At 39.2% G+C, this 16,705-nt stretch overlaps 1 protein-coding gene across 2 annotated transcripts in view; it reads left to right on the top strand.

Annotated features, from left to right (window-relative positions):
* AFF2 (ALF transcription elongation factor 2) overlaps positions 1–16,705 on the top strand; it is a 338,480-nt gene that overhangs the window by 250,801 nt on the left and 70,974 nt on the right. For both annotated transcript variants that reach the window (XM_065729742.1, XM_065729740.1), the window contains one exon: positions 10,770–10,807. In XM_065729742.1, coding sequence (XP_065585814.1) covers positions 10,770–10,807 — 38 coding nt within the window. The remainder of the gene's footprint in view (positions 1–10,769; positions 10,808–16,705) is intronic.

The raw sequence follows: 16,705 nt of genomic DNA, 5'->3' as shown, positions 1-16,705 counted from the left end.
GTACAAATCTGTAGACCAACAAGATGTTTGCCCCTGCGGATTGCAGCCATGGAGTTACCTCAGCTCTAAGGTGACAGCCACAACAGCACTGGAGGAGCCTCATCCCTCCCACTGAACTGCCTTTTCCATGAGTTGCTTGGTATGCACTGGCAACTCAGTGGCCCAAAAACTTTCTACCACTGTCGAGAAAATAATGCAGGAAAGAAAAATACTGGAAGGTGAGCAGCTGAGGCAAAGGCTAGAGCTTTCCTTTGTTGGAAAGATGGATAAACACAGCTGCAAGAACTCCTGTCCTCACATTTCCACAAGTAAGCAGGCCGCTCAGCACTCTCTTAAGCATTTGCATTTCTTGGGTTTTGTTTTTCATGCTACCGGTCTGAAGCAGCCAAACTGTCAGCCGTGCCACTAGAAATCATTCACCTCAAGGAGAAGCTTTAAACACAGGCCTGGTTCCTCTATCACTAATTAAGTAGAGGTAGAAAGGCCATTTGATCCTGAGCACAGCCATAAGGCCTATACACTGGAGAACTGCCAGCTTTTGGGGCATGGGAGGGAAGAGGGAGATACATCTTTCAGTCCTCAGGATGGATCACACACACTGTGTGTGCATGCATGCCTACACACATATGTTTTTATAAAGAAGGCTTTAGGATAAGGATGAAAAAAAATACATTTCCACAAGTCCTTTGGCATACATATGCCACTTATGCAAAAGCCTTGTATTGTTTTGGCAGCAAGCAAAGGCAGCAGCAGCTGAGATAATTGATTGACACCAATATTGTTGTTGTTAAAAGAAAAGCCAGACTTGACCATACTGTCCTTTAAAAATAAATCTGAGGTCTGTGGTATCTGTGGGCCATCTTGGTGCTCAACACTCACTAAGCCAACCACGTAGGAAACATTTATCTTCCTTTTCTCCTCAAAAGGAGAGTGTCATTTTTATGATGTATGCCTTGTAAAGCATTTTGGTTAAGAAAGTGTTTGGCTTTCCTGTACTGGCCATCTGCAGCATTGCTCTTATGTAGAAGCCCAGGCAACTGCGTGTGTGGACTTCAAAATCTGACTTCTTAGGTTTTCACACTGGTAGAATATAGTGCTGGTGTTTTCTTAAGACTGAGGGTCTGTAAATGTCTTGACAGAGGGACTCATAGGTGGCCAGAACAAGCATAGAAGTAGGTGATGAAAAGGGCATGATAAATCCAGTAATTAGCTTGTCAGCCAGAATAAGGGAAGAGGAACTGAAAGTTGATCTCCCCTGGAGGAGTTCCAGGAGGAGAACGGTAATGAGAACTAAACACCCTAATTTTTCTTATGATGAATGCATCTGCCACTGCAAGGTTTGTTGGGGCTAGAGGTGCTTCACTTTGTACCATCAGGATGAATCTTCCAGGAACAGACCTCCTACTCATGTGTAGGGGCAGGCTGGGAGCACTGTGTGACACTGCAGACTTAGGCCAGGTTCTCTCCCATAGAGAGAAAAAGAGGTAAATCCTTTACAAAGCTACCACTTTTCATGTGTAATTTTCAGAGCTGTGCTACTTGGCAAAGTCATCTGAGCAATATGGTAAATCAGACCAAGGGCAGCAAAGAGTTATTTCATGTGTGTTTACTTCTATTGCCTATTTGATTTCATAAGTTCATAAGTTCATAAGGTTGGAAAGGACCTATAAGATCATCTAGTCCAACCATCCTCCTATCACTATCTCTACCCAACTACTAATATTTAATATTTAATAATAATAATAAATAATAATAAATATTATTTAATAATAATATTTAATTTAATATTCAGGGTAAATGTAATGTCCAGTATAAAGTAAAATCCTAAAAGTATTTAATCTTTTGTAGGAAAAACACAGGTAGCATGAACAAATGAACAACAGCAACATCAAAACACATCTTTCCAGCACCACTAGTGCTGATATTCTTTGACTCTGCCCTTTCCTTCTCAAATCTAGGAAACTCTTCATTTATTAAGAGTAGGGAAGAAATTAAGGATAGATTGGAATCCTGGAGGAATGAGATAAAGGACTTTGCAGAAAGTAAGAGTAAAGAATTGAAGGCCATAAACTGTAAAGGAATTGAGGTAGGAGGACCTGTTTCAGAGGCATTTGCCTAACCTCCTTTCCATTTTGACACAGAAAGTTATAACCTGCATGAAAGTTGTGAAAGTAGCAATTAGACAATGCACACCAAAAGTACACTTCACTGTAAGACTTCAAAACATCAGCTGTTATTCAGATAAGTCTCAGAGATGGGAATAGATACAAAAAAATGTACTCAGTCAGTTAGAACTGGACAACTGAGGAATACACCAACGGTGGAGATGGTCTGCACCTGCACAATGAAGTACCAGGACATTATTTGTCCTTAATTTTGTTTTTTCCTCCTTTTTTCTTTAGGAAATTTTGGAGAAGGCTTTTATTTTTTTACTTCTCTTGTAAATTTTTCTTGACCTTTTTTTTCAGTTTCCTTTTCCTTCTTGTTTTACCATGTGATTAGAAACACAGGTATGGAATAAGCCCAGCAAATTATGGATTTTTTGTTTTATTAGCCATTGAACATTAGTATTGAACCAAACACACATTTTAGGAGAAATTAAGTAAGAAGACAATACTACATTTTATTCCTCAATAAATATTTTATATTTTCAGGGTAGGGTTAATCATCTGCTAAGCCTGAGTTTTTGTGATAAATTTATAACAATTTATTTACTACGAAATTTTGTTTATAACTAGAATTTTAATCCAGATTTTTATTTTTATTTTTTCTTAAAGATGGACTTCCCAGAATCATAGAATTGTATAATGGTTGAGGTTGGAGGTGACCACTTGGGACTGTCTAGACCAACCTCCCTGCTTCAGGCAAGATTACCTAGAGCACAATGCCCAGTATCACATCCAGGCGGGTTTTTAATATCTCCAGAAAAGGAAACTCTACTGCCTCTCTGAGCAACCTGTTCCAGTGCTCCAGTCTCATGTATAGAGAGAACTTTCTGTGTTTGATTTTGAGCCCATGGCATCCTGTCCCATTGGCAGGCACCACAGAAAACAGCCTGGCCTCATCCTGTTGATCCCGTTCCTTAAGATATTTGTACACATTAATCCCTGAGAGATCCCTGCTCAGTCTTCTGCAGGCTAAAAAGTATGAGAATGTTATGGGGGACAGCATTGAAAGCCAGATAGATGACATCCACTTGTCTCCCCACATCTACCCATCCAATCATTCTGTTTTAGAAGGCTATCAGATTGGTTAAGCATGATTTCCCCTCAGTGAAATCATGCTAACTGCCCCTAATCACCTTACTTATCCTCTACATGCTTAAAGGTGGCCTCAAGGATGAGCTATTCCATCACCTTTCCAGTGATAGAGGTGAGACTGACAAGTCTATAGTTTCCTGAATCCTTGTTTTTTTCCCTTTTTCCCCTTCCCTGAAGTGTCAGTGGCCTTCTTCCAGTCCTCAGGCACCACTCCTGTTTGGCATGACAGATGAAGTCTCCATCAGGGCCAGTGTGATCTAGCACTTGTCAATGCCTCCCATCAGGGCCAGTGAACTTGTGGCAGTTAAGTTTGCTCAAATAATTTCTAACCCAACCTTCTTCCAGCAAGAGAAACTGTTCCTTTTTCTGTTAGCTACCCCCAGTCTCCAACCAGTCCTGTTTATTATAGTTTTTCCAACTTGTTTGAGATAGAACAATTGTTATGAAAAATCAAGCTTCTCTCTAGGAAGGAGTTCTGTTCTCTACCACAGAACTCAACAATGACCAAACTGATATTGGTAGGCCATGTAAAAGTAGTGGATTTCATGAGATGTTCTGAGAGTTGATTCACGTTTGTAAAGGAACCTGAAAATGCTTTGGAATACAGTCCTACAGAAATTGAATTAATAGAATTTGTAATGCCATATTGTAGTTCATTTGTAGCGTGAAATTGTCAAAGTTTGTACAATTAGCAACTCCTTTCAAAAACATTTTTGGAAATGTAAATATTGTTTCAAGTTTCTACCATCAAGATTATGTGATTCTGAAGACCAGGTTTTTCTTAATATGGAATTGTCTGTCAAGGATCGGTATTGGTCACATTTTTAATTACACACTTAACTTAGTTTCCACTACTGGCATAATGTAAACAGATTTTGGGAAAAATACTGACAGAAGCCCAAATATATCTGCAATGTTGCTCAATTAAAAGCAGTTCACTTACACCAGAGATGCAGTTAACTCCTAGCCCAGAGACAGATTGTTTTAGACTTGCTCACTTAAACCCTTTTTCATTTTACCCAGCCTCTGCTGTACCAGCTGAAATTATATTTCCTGCTGCTAAAATTTTACCCTAAACATTCTTGAATATCTCCTGGTAAAGCCAGAAAGATTACTACATTGATGAAAGCAGTGATGAGAAGTTCTCTGTAGTTCAGACACAACAATGAACAGTTCTGATTTGTAGATATAATATGCATAGTGACTTGTTACTTCAAAAAATGAATCTCAGACGAACCATCCAGTGTGTTTGGCTTCTGAAGGAAAGGTATTCATTTTCTAAATATACCATGAGGAAAGTATCTTAATCATTGTGTTTGGTCCTAGATATGATAATATTGGGCTTTTTGTCCTCAAGGTGTTGTTGACCTAGACCATCACGCACAGAATCTCAAGTATGAGGTTGCTAACTTCATGTCAGAGGCAATTAGCAAGAAAGAAATACAGTCCCCTCTGTTGACATTAGGGGACAAGTAGAGGAGAGTGTTACCAATGAAGTAAAGAAAAAGAAAAAAAAAGAAAAGAGGAACAAGTCACACATTTCTGCGTACATCAATATATATTAGTACTTCAGTTCTCATGTTCAGACTTTCTGTTTCCCAGCGGAATCCTAGTGGTTAGTTTGCTGCAAGCACAGGAAGTCATAGATAGAAGTAAACATGTCATTACAGAATTGGAGCGCAATACAGAGCAGTCAGCAGTTAGAGTTTTCTGATTCATGGCTTATGATCACAGATAAAGTATTCTGTATAAATAAGTATAACTTCCAGGACATTGGATTGTTGAGCTGAGTTCACAAGGTGTCTCTTCTTTACCCTCTGAACAGAAGAACAGTGTGGTGAATTAAAATTTGTGTTGAGTTGCTTAGCTATTCATCCAGGAAAGCAGAACTGGTTAGAAACCAGGAGGTAAAGGCGAATTAGATTTGCAGCAGCTCTGGAAAAAAAGTTAAAGCATGGAGGCCCATCTCCTTCTGTCGTCATGTTCAATGGCTTGAAGTGCCATCTGTCTGACTCCAAGAGACTCTTCAGGGCTCAGCAATTGCCTTCTTAGGTGGCTACCAGTGTTTCTGAATCAAGAGTGAGGAGATATTCTTAAAAAATACATTCACTTATTGTAAATCTTCACTTCTTTTGAATCAAATACATCACTATGAAAATACTGGATTTTCAACTGTGCAATGGAAAATGTTAATTTTAATCAGAGAGAAGATATGTTCCCTTTAAAACTTTTCTGAAAATCTAATTTGATTTCTACAGTTCCAGTTCTTCTACACTGATATTTTTGAGCTGGCCTCTTGTTACTTTACTAGGAAACATGTAGTGTTTAGTAGGAAACATGTAGTGTAGGAGCACATTTCCTGGTGTTTTCATTTCCAAAGTCAGTCTGGTGACTGATACTCATGAAGAAAAAGTGTCATTTTTCACCTACCGTGATCCTTGTGCACAATCTAGAAGCAGCCAGTGTTTGTTCCTGTGTGAGCTCTTTTGCGTCATAGATAAATATCTGCTAATGAAATAAGTTTATGGGTATATTCACGCTGCACAAATAAAACGCAGATGGTTCTTGAACAACTCATGCCAAATTCGAGAGTAATGCAACCTATGAAGTAGAACTATGAATTACAAGTCTTTCATGGTTATGAAAGTTATAGAACATCTCCAGGCAAAGACTCTATGATGAATGATCTTCTGTATCTTACTGCTTTTTATGTATTCAAAATCTTTTTTTCTTGTTCACTACTAGAGTCAGCTGTTGAAATAAGGTCTTAAAGAGCAGGGGTACATTTATGAAAAGGCCATAATTGTGAAAAAAAGTCAGATAGAAATTACAAATTAAAGTGGAATGATTGTCTAGTTCATTCTGGCTTCCATTGTGTAATCATCCTAAATTATTTTAATGCACATTTTCAAGCTTAAAATTAGAAAAAGTCCCATAATGTAATTATCTTAACACCTATTGAATGTTACATTAAACCAGTCCAATTTCATACCAGTCTTTTGCAGCATCTTCTCCTTCTCAGGGTACATGTATCATGATTTAAGGACATCCTACCTACTCTTTTTCTAGATAGTACTTTTAATACATGAAGTTTAGGAAACAATATGGAGATAAAACCAGTTTCTTACTTGTAAAGGCCTAGGGATATAAGATAGAAAATAACTCTTAAAACATACTTGTCTTAGAAATATCTTAAATTAATAATCAAAAGCTTGCATCAAGTCTAAAACAAATCAAGCTCAGTCATAAGGATGAGAAACAGGAGTTATTAGCTGAGTAACAAGGCTGATGGAGTCTCGATGAGATCATTTTGTTCAAAGATTAAAGGCGATGAACACTGAAATAGTTGAGGAGGATGGCTATGAACACATCTGACAAGAACTGCTAAATTCAGTAATGATCAAAAGTTAATTATCAAAGCAGAGAGAACTACTCAACACAGACAATTTGAGTCAATAGCTGAGCAGCCCAGCAAAAAAGTAATTTGAGAGAAGTATTTTCCTATAATGAAGTTATATAAAAGTCATACATTTCAAAGAAACCTGCCTAAAACAAGATTGCATTCTTCCTGATCAGAGAAATATAATTAGCTGTAATTGACAGACCTGCTGCACACCACATATTTTCAAACAATATGCTTCTGCATCAAAGCTTGATGTGTAGAGTTACTCAGTGTCACTTTGATTTTGCCTTTCTTTATTTTCTGCCACTGGGCATGCTCATGATATGGCAACAAATACGCTTTGAAAAATGAATGAGCAGCACCTACAAGATAAATTAAAGCAGAAGGCATTCTGCATTTCTTTTTCAGATAGAACCTTGCCGTACTCTGTGCTGTGTTTAACATCACCATGTTCCCACTCAGAGGCAAACTGCATCATTTAAAATAGGAAGTGACCAGTTGCTTTATCATCCACAACTGAACTAGGCTAGTACGTAGATTAACCTGAGAACTTGCAATATTTTTCTAAAACTTGTTTATAAGAGGTAGGAAAGTGCCTTCTTCCAGTAACACAGGGGAAAAAAGGAAAAATTTTCCATGTAAAAATTTGTGATATGTGCCAGAATGTTCCTCCATAATTCCTTGTTCCCGAAGCTACCATGTTTTAGATCAAACATCAACATTGCTAAGTAGTCAAAAATCAAATGCCCAGTTTAGATTCTGCTCTTTAATATTCCATGAGTTTAACACTCACATATTTTCACTCTCTGAAATATCTTCATCTTCTTTAATCTTTCATGCAAACAGTTTAGATCATACCATCACGCACATGCACTCCTGAATATCTTCTGCTTCACTTTGTATTAGAATTGACTGCATTATTATTAACTTCTGATCTTTGCTCTTCTGTTTTACTTTCCATATCTGTATTTTGATACCCATTTTTTGTAGTGACTTTTGAATAATTTAGAGGGAAAAAAGCCTGTCTGAGATTTAGATGCATGTTTCACATGCCTGAATTCAGAATTTCCTATAGTCCAGATATTTGGTATCTGGACCATGTGAAAAGTCTCACTGCACAGTCAAAAAATCTCCTGCCACAGTGAAAGGCTCTTCATAAGCTTCAAAAATTATTTTAGTTCCTCACAGGATGATACTGAAACTTGACATCTAATGGGAGGTTTGGGGAACTGAAATGAAGTATTCAGTAGTATTTTAATCAATTTTAAATGAAGCATTTGCATGTTGTTGCACGTAGTTTATTACATAGAAGTATTTCTTAATAGCATGTGATTTGACTTTGTGCATGCATGTGACAGCTAAAAAAATGGAAATTTTGGAAATTTTCAATAGAAGGAGGCACAACTCACGCTATTTCACTAACAAGACAGGAACTCTGTTTCATTTATAGGCTTCTTTGAGAAACCATCATTGGTTTTGGTGCATAATATGTTTTTGTGAAATTTAACCTTCAGCTTTTCCTAGTTTTAAGTGCTTTATTTAGTATCTACTGTACAATTAAAATAGTTGTTTCCTATCATGCCTCCATCGGTTTATCCTTTAGATGGAAAAAATGCATCGTTCTTCACATGCTGGGAGCCAACCCAGAGTATCGTTGTTGTCCTTTGTCAGTTGTCACAAGCCTTAATTCTTTCTCTCAAATTAAAAGTTATTTTTAGGGATTTCCACAGATTTAAACATGGATTTTATCTTCAAAGTGATTGGAGGAAAACTAGTCCTACTGTAGGGCCCAAAGCAGAACTAATTCTGGCAAAATTTGGAACCCAATTTTGCAGATTCCAGAGGTTTCATGTTAGTCAGTTTTCATAAAGGATTTAATTCCTCAAGGGCTTATGTGACCATTTTTCAGGACTTCTAATATTAGCAGTTCCTATGTGGGAACCATTTTTTTTCCTATCACTAAGCATACCAGAGGTTAAAGTTCCTCACCAAAATCCTTCTGTCCAATTTTGGTAGGCTTTACAAAAATATCTCCAAAGGTAATTAAGCAGTGAAACTTTCCTTTGTACAGTAAGTTTATGGATCAGTTGTCTTAATTCTGCCTTTCACCACGACCCTTATAATCTCACTAATCATCTGACTGCTTTCCACATTTAAATCTATTATAGTCTGGTTCTGTGAATGCTAGAAGGAATTTCCTGAAGTGATGAAAAGCACTAGTTTATCTGAAGGTGGTGTCTCAAACTGTCCTGCATTAAAATGTGTGAGATTCTCCTGAAAAGGGATACTTAAGGAAGGGAAAAACATAATTGGATGAAAGAAGAAAAACGGGACCAGGTAAAGGTCTGGTAATGGTTTTCTGCCTAGTCATCCTGTTCACCCTCTTGGTGCTTGGCCTGCGTCAGTTGCATTGCTGGGGAACTGATGAAATTGACTGTGCCCTTCCCAGTCATGGCCTATATCAAGAGCCTGAACCAGAACCAACTTGGTGGATTACTGGCAAATGCATGGCTTGATTATTCAAAACCAAGTGGTGCCACACTGAAACAGGGCCACAAAATGTCACTCACAGGTATGGTTCTGTGCTTCTAGCCTGAAATAAAGAAGCACAACTAACTACTGTAGGACCCAGGGGAGGCTTTCCTTCCTCTTTCATGAGGCAAGCCTACTACAGCTTATCAGACTAACCTCATTTAGCAGAAGCAGAACGCACTGTTGCGATTAAGAAACAATATCAGTAGAGATCAGACGCTAGCAGAGTATAAAACACCACAGGGACCACTACTAAGTGGGATCCCCTCTCAGCTGGACTGAGACCAGCAAACGTCAGGTCAAATTATGCTCTCTAACAATATCTAGAATCTCCCTTCTTGCCAGGGGATATTGGTTATGGCCCTCTCTCAAGGAACGTGGTCTAATACCATGCTCTGGCAGAATCAGCAGACTACATGACTTGGCAATTTATAGAAAACTGAAAGTACACATCCCGCTCACACCCCTTTCCTTTTTGCATGTTAATTGTTGTATGCTTTAGCAAGACGTTTGCTTGTCTGTGTATGTTTGCAATTGCTGTCTGTTGAGTGTTTGTCAACTGAGATTGTAATTGCTTAAGGACATTAAATAAATTTATAGTTTACCACCTGATTTGTGGTCAGTGAAGTGTGTTAACTAAACTCTGCGCGATACTGCTGACAGACGTCAGGGAACAGTACACGACAAAACATTATTTACCTATTCTGAAAACTTGAGAAGAGATGCAAGGTTGGTTCAGGTTGCATAATTATGCTACAGAAACATTAAAAAATAAACTAAAATCTTCCACTAAGCTCTCTAGCCACTTTACCAGTGTGATAGACTGGCACAGCTCTGCCATCGGTGCTCCTAGCTGTGTTGCTTAGCAACATTTTAATTCAAGAAAAATCGAAGGAGATGAAATCCCCATGGAGAGGGAAACAGAAATAAGAGGGCCGTTGACAGATGATCTGAGTTGTTTCTTCTAATATACTGTGAAGATCACTGGCTCTTTTCATGAATGATAAATGGACTGTACACAGATCAATGGGTTCAGCAATAAACTGGAACCAGGCTCCATGTCTGAGGTGGTGCAGGCTGAGATGCCCAAAGATTTACTCATTTAGATGATTTGAGAGTGTTTTCTCTAAGGTTTCACAAGAGGAAATTGATCTGAACATTTGGTCATCCCTTGACCTGTCAGTTGTTGGCAAATAAAAGCTGTTTTGGAAACTGAGTCTATTTTTCCCTTTAATTTTTCCTGTTGTTGTTCCTGTTCTGAATACGGGCAGATAGGTTGTGACAAAGAAGGCCAGACTTAGAGTAGGAAGTGAGGTAATGAATGATTCCTCAACACTGATAGCCATTAAAAGCAAACGAGCCACACTCATATCACAAACTTGGGCAGAAGTCTGTAGCAGTATTTCCCTGAAAATGGCCAGCTATGAAGACATATTCCCATTGCCCTGGCCGTGGCCAACTGCTAGAGTGTGCACTTCTGAAGAGCATCCAGTAGTTAGTGCTTGGGTGCAGGTTAGTTGTGCTTAGGTGAGTTGTGTAATTGCTTGTCTCCCCCACCCCTCTTCTGTTTACAGGCTGCTGAAAAGACAAAACTGAGAAACATTCCTGTAAAGTAAGTTACTCTTTTATCTGTCGGAGAATGTAACTTGAATAAACTTATTGTGTACAGTTGCTAAAATGACTAGGACAGTAAGAAGGGCAGTAGAAGAGATAATGGAATTCAAGTTGACCCTAATAATAGCTATAAAAAGGTCAGTATTGTTGAGGAAAGCTTTTGATTTCTCAAGTGTCTGTAATACTACCCAAGATTCATCCACTTTCCATAAATTAATGTGTTGTCTATGAATAGCTGCCAAATAATATCACAATCATACTCAATACATAGTGCTCCTAGCCTTGGGGAGGTTTGTACATGCTAAAAAGATTATGATTTTTAATTGCAATCCTTGAGAAGGTCTGACAGGAGGGAAGTAACTAGGAATGTGCCAAATGATTTCTAGACACATGGGAATATTTTGCACCTGTGTATCAAGGCTTTGCCATCCTGTTGATTAAGAGCTCTCTTACTCAGTATGTGTGTCTTTCTCACACCACACACAGACGTATGTTTCTGCTCTTTACAGTTGGGCTTTATGAAGTATGAGCAAGCTACCAGGGAGCAATTTCCAGGGCATTTTATGAGAAGTTCTTAAATCTTAGGGCACTAGCAGCAACAATCAACCATATATCACTGAATTAAGAAAGTTCCTTTATAGGTGTCCTAGCTCTTTGAGAAAAGGCATTTTCAGTTAAAGCTACCAGCATCAGTGATTCTCTTTAAATAATGAATACTTCAATCTTAATGGGCTTTTCTGTACCAATAAAACATGTATTTTTAGCTTCAGAAGGTGATCATTGCAGTTTAACTAAATCCCAGTAACTGTATATTCCTGTTACAGACAGTAAATGTTCTTGTTTTCATAGTAGTTTGCTTCTTGTGCAGGTTTTGGACTAGAGTGGTTTAGTATTTGTAAGAATATGCACTGACAGAACTCACAAATCATTGTATTTTAGCACACACACAAAGAGTATAGGTCTACCTCTCACTGGGTTTCCATCATGCATACCTCATCAAGTGAACACAAAATGTGTATGAGCATTCCTTGGAGTGGTTAGACAAGATGCAAGATAGTCATAAATCACTTTCTCTTTATGTTTTATTTAATCTGATAAAAATTAGAAATAGGATCCATTGGGGACTTGATAGCACATGAAACTTTTAATATGACAAGGGACCTTACTTGCCTGTAGGGTTAGTTCAAATTCAATGCAAGCTGAATTAAAGTTATTGATACCTGGTGGTTGTTTAATAGAAAGTATGAAATGAGCTGTGATTTCAGTTCATCTTCTGGAGAATTCAGGAGCTGTAAGGTGATGAGAGTCCAGGGGAACAACTCCAAAACAGACATTTTTCATTAATCCTCATTTTTAATATTTTGGGTCAAATTCTCAGGAATGGCTCAACTAAATTGAGTTTTCCCATGTGTGACGGAGCTGTTGAGCTTTGCAGTCATTAAACAGCATATGTGTTTGACACTGATGCCCAATTACTCTGTAAAAAAGATTTGGGAATGCGGAAGTGGGGGATTTAGGTTAAATAATTCTTTTATGTGACCTGAATAAGAGTAACATTTTGGAATGGAAGAAGGTCAGATGGACAGTCTCACTCCTTCCACCTACATGTGCATATTTCACCCTGTCATTTTTCCCCAACAGGTTCTTTAACTTCTCTCTAACTTTATTCATGGTTGCAGCTTCAATTAGTACCCTAGGGAGTCCATTATACATATTAATTACAATCTGTATAATGAGCAGCTGATAAATCTGCCACATTTTTTCAGTGAAATGTACCTATTTAAGTTACCTGTATGCAATTATGATTTTATGCTAAAATATTACCTCTTAGGGCAAAAGCAAAAATAATATCTCTAAAATAGCAATCATAGACATAGATTACATTTACATAGGTTGCTCTGAAACTCACAGAATCACAGAACCATGGAATGGCTTGAGTTGGAAGAGGCCTCTAAGATAACCCAGTTCCAACCCAACTGTGGGCTGGCTCCCCTCACAGGAGCAGGGCCCAGGGCCCAATCCATCCCAGCCTTGAACACCGACAAGGATGTGGCACCCACAGCTTCTCTGGGCAGCAGTAACAGGACCTCACCAACCTCTCAGTGAAAAATTTTCCTCTGGCAACTAACCTGAATCTCCCCTCTTTTAGTTTAAAACCGTTTGCCCTTGCCCTATCACTACCTACCAGTGTAAATAGCTGATTTCCCTCCTGCTTTTAAGCTCCTTTTAAGGCTACAATGAGGTCTCCCCTGAGCCTTCTCTTTTCCAGGCAAAACCAGCCCACCTCCCTTGGTCTTTCTTTGTAGGAGAGATGCTCCAGCCCTCTGAGCATCCACATAGTTCCTCTGGACTTGCTCTTGCCTGAGCTGAGGGTCCCAGACCTGCACCCTGCTCCAGACAGGGCCTCACGAGGGCAGAGTAGAGCGGGACAATTACCTAATCACTTCCCTCTCCCTATTGTCCACCCCTCTGTTGATGCAGCCCAAATACTGTTGGCTTTCCAGGCTAAAAGTGCGCACTGCTGGCTCAAGTCCAGCTTTTTGTTCACCAGCACACTCAAGCTTTTTTCCCAGGACTGCTCTCAAAGAATTCTCCCAGTCTTTATTCATATCTGGGATTGCCCCAACCCAAGTGCAACACCTTGTACTTGGCCTTGTTGAATCTCATTAGGTTCACACGTGCCCACTTCTTGAGCCTGTCCAGGTTCCTCTGGATGCCTTTCTTCTGTCCTATCAACTGCACCACTCCGTTTGGTGTTATCAGCAAACTTGCTGAGGGTACACTCAATTCCATTATCTATGACACAGATAAAGATAATAAAGAGCATCCGTACGAAGATAGATCCCTGGTACACCATGCATCACCATGCTCTGCCTGGACATAGTAGCTCTTGATCACAACCCTCTTGCTGCAACTATCAAATCAATTCCTTATCCACTTTACAATATCTCTTACCTATCTGAATGTAATGCATCCTGTTTACTTCCATGGAAACTACAGCAGATTCAAAGTGTACAATAACACTATTTGACAGAGAAAATTCTCAACTACAAAACACAATTTTGTCAACACAGTCACCACCATTAGCTGTGTACTTTAGACAGAGATGAACAAGAACCTGCAGGCCAAGCTTGTAAACATCTTTGTAAGTGGAGGTGGTTACTGTTGCCTCTCCTGAAACACACCATTGACCTCTCACTGTGCTCACATCCACTGTTTGTTCTGTCAGTATTCAGCAAGTGTCAGTGAATGCCAGTGGATGTCATTTTTTTATTCTTGGAGGAATTCAGTGACATACCTTTGCTCCTTACACAGTTCCATGTCAGATACCATGTTATCAAACTGCCCCTTTGTTACCATCTGCCACACAGAAACAAAATGTAAAGGAATATTGCTGGATAGGGTTCAGCCTCCACTGCCATCCCACCAATATCCATCTCTGATATCATGAGCTAACATCCTAACATAGGAAATATTACTCTCAGAGCAGGCCTTGTATGCAAGCAGCACAGCCTCGCTAAGTATACCTTAAGCTAGGACTTAAGCTAAGACCTTAAGCTAGACTTGCTTTTAGCACTGTTGCTTTTGTAGCTCTCGAATGTCAAAGAGAATTTTTCTTGAATTTTAATGTTCTTCAGCTATGCAAAATAAAGTTGGTAGTTTCTATTGTCATAAGGGTTGAAAGCTGTACAGATTCCTTCTACCATATGTGACTTATCACATACATTTTTCAAAACACATTTATTTTATTAAGACATATGTGATAGTACACTTCTGCAAATGTGAATTGCTTTTGGCTAAAAGCCGTGCACTAATAAGTTGAGTTGAATCTAACCGCATTTGACATCTGTTACAATATATATATTAAAAAATATATAAAATATTTTCTGTTGTCATTAGCATTAAGAACTTCCTTGTTTTTATGTTGTGCTGACATAGTTGTTGTTTCCCAAACCTAAAATCAGAAATCATTCCCTTTTAAAGACTGTTGTTTCCACAATATCCCTAGTTCAGTCTTAATAGTCCCACCGTTTAGCATGCTAGTTAAAGAACACGACTAAGATTATTTTAGAAATAGTCTATTTACTTTTGGTTGCTTGGTTATTAGAATCACAGAACCATAGAATGTCTTGAGTTGGAAGGGGCCAAAAGGATCATTGAGTCCAGTGCCTGACTCCACACAGGACCACCAAAAATCCAAACCTTATCTCTGACAGCTTTATCCAAATTCTTCTTGAATTCCAGCAACTTGGGGCTGTGATCCTGCAGAGCCTATAGCCCTTTCCCTGCCCAACCACTCCTTGGTGAAGAACTTTTTCCTAACGCCCAGCCTGAAACTCATTTGACACAGCTCTGTACACTGCCCTTGGGTCGTTTTGCTGTCACATAAGAGCAGAGATCTGGGGTCAGGAAGATGCTCTGAGGGCTGGAGCACCTGTCCTACGAACAGGCTGAGGTAGATTGGCTTGTTCATCCTGGAGAAAAGACGGCAACAGGGAGACCTCTCTGCAGCCTCTTCTGCTTAAGGGATATTTATAAGCAGGAGGGTAATAAACTTTTTACATGAGTAGACAGTGATAGAACAAGGGGGAATAGTTTCAGACTGAAAGAGTGGAGATTTAGGTTAGTTGCCAGGGGGAAATTTTTCACTGAGAGGGAAGTGAGGCCTTGGCACTGCTGCCAGAGCTGTGGGTGCCCATCCCTGGAGATGTTCAAGGTTGGGCTGTATGGGCCCTGGGCCCTGACCTGGTGCCTGATTTAGTGATTGTCAGCCCTACCCATGGCAGAGGGTTGGAACTGGGTGATCTTAGAGCTCTCCCTTCAAGCCCAAGCAGTTTGATGATTCTGTGCCAGTGCTGCCACTCCATTCCCCTGTGAGGAGCTGTAGGCTGCCATGGGGCCTCTCCTCAACCTTCTCTTCTCTGAACTGAACAAACCATGAGAGCTCAGCTGCTCCTCATGCATATTCCCCTCTAATATTGTGGGTTTTATGTTTAAGTTTACTCTTACTATTTCCGTTGAGTCCTTCCATCACTGAACACTTCAGGAGGGGGAGAATAAACAAGGAAGTTTTCTTTCGTCAGTTCAGTTAGGCAGTTATGCAGATGATTTCTCATTATGCAAGATTTTGTAGGTGCTTAAGAATCAGTTAATCTAGTTCATATCAGTTATATGAACTTCCTGAAGGTCAGAGTAATGCAGGTGGTATCTGACTCCTTAAGAAGGCATGATCTCTATTCAATGTTGTTTATAGCTCTGCAAGAAGACACAACACATGCAAAGAAATTCATCTTTATGTATTAGTAGCCTCATCTAACATACTACTAGTATAAAGAAGTAGCTGAGATGTCTCTGCCTGCTAAACTGACCTTTTTGGTGAAAATAATGCAATTACTTCTCCAGAACCATAAGACCTTCTTCTGTCCATCTGTGGTATCAAAGCCACCCCATAACTGCACATTCTATTCACTTTAACTTATTTTATACTCCTCTTTCCCTATCGTAAAAGGAGCACTTGCTGTCCATCACAGATTTTATCTGTGTTTATGTTGACAGACAGTAGCAGGGAAGGGATTTCTTGTACGCAAAATTCTAGGTACTTTCTTCCTTGCTAGTCCTTATCATGCTGTTCCCATCCCTGAGTCTGAAAGAGATAACATGACTTAACCAAGTTTACCCTGTGGACACTTTCTGATTTCTAAAGAGCTATTACATGAGAAATTGTTTTCAATTGAGACACATCCAGAGGAAATAATCTATTATATACCCTGTGATTTGGATTCTTATTAAAATTCAATAGCAGCTTTGTTCTGAAAAAACAGCTGATGATCATAGTTCCCAGGCTTTTTTCCAAACTTGGTTGGCAATGAGAGCCCACAACAGCATAGGAGCCTAG

The sequence above is a fragment of the Cyrtonyx montezumae genome, unplaced genomic scaffold (assembly GCF_038088225.1).
Source record: "Cyrtonyx montezumae isolate F1298 unplaced genomic scaffold, pur_monq_1.0 scaffold_11, whole genome shotgun sequence".
Lineage (NCBI taxonomy): Eukaryota > Metazoa > Chordata > Aves > Galliformes > Odontophoridae > Cyrtonyx > Cyrtonyx montezumae.
Note: the sequence above shows the minus strand (reverse complement) of the source record. Positions and strands in the feature narration are given on the sequence as shown.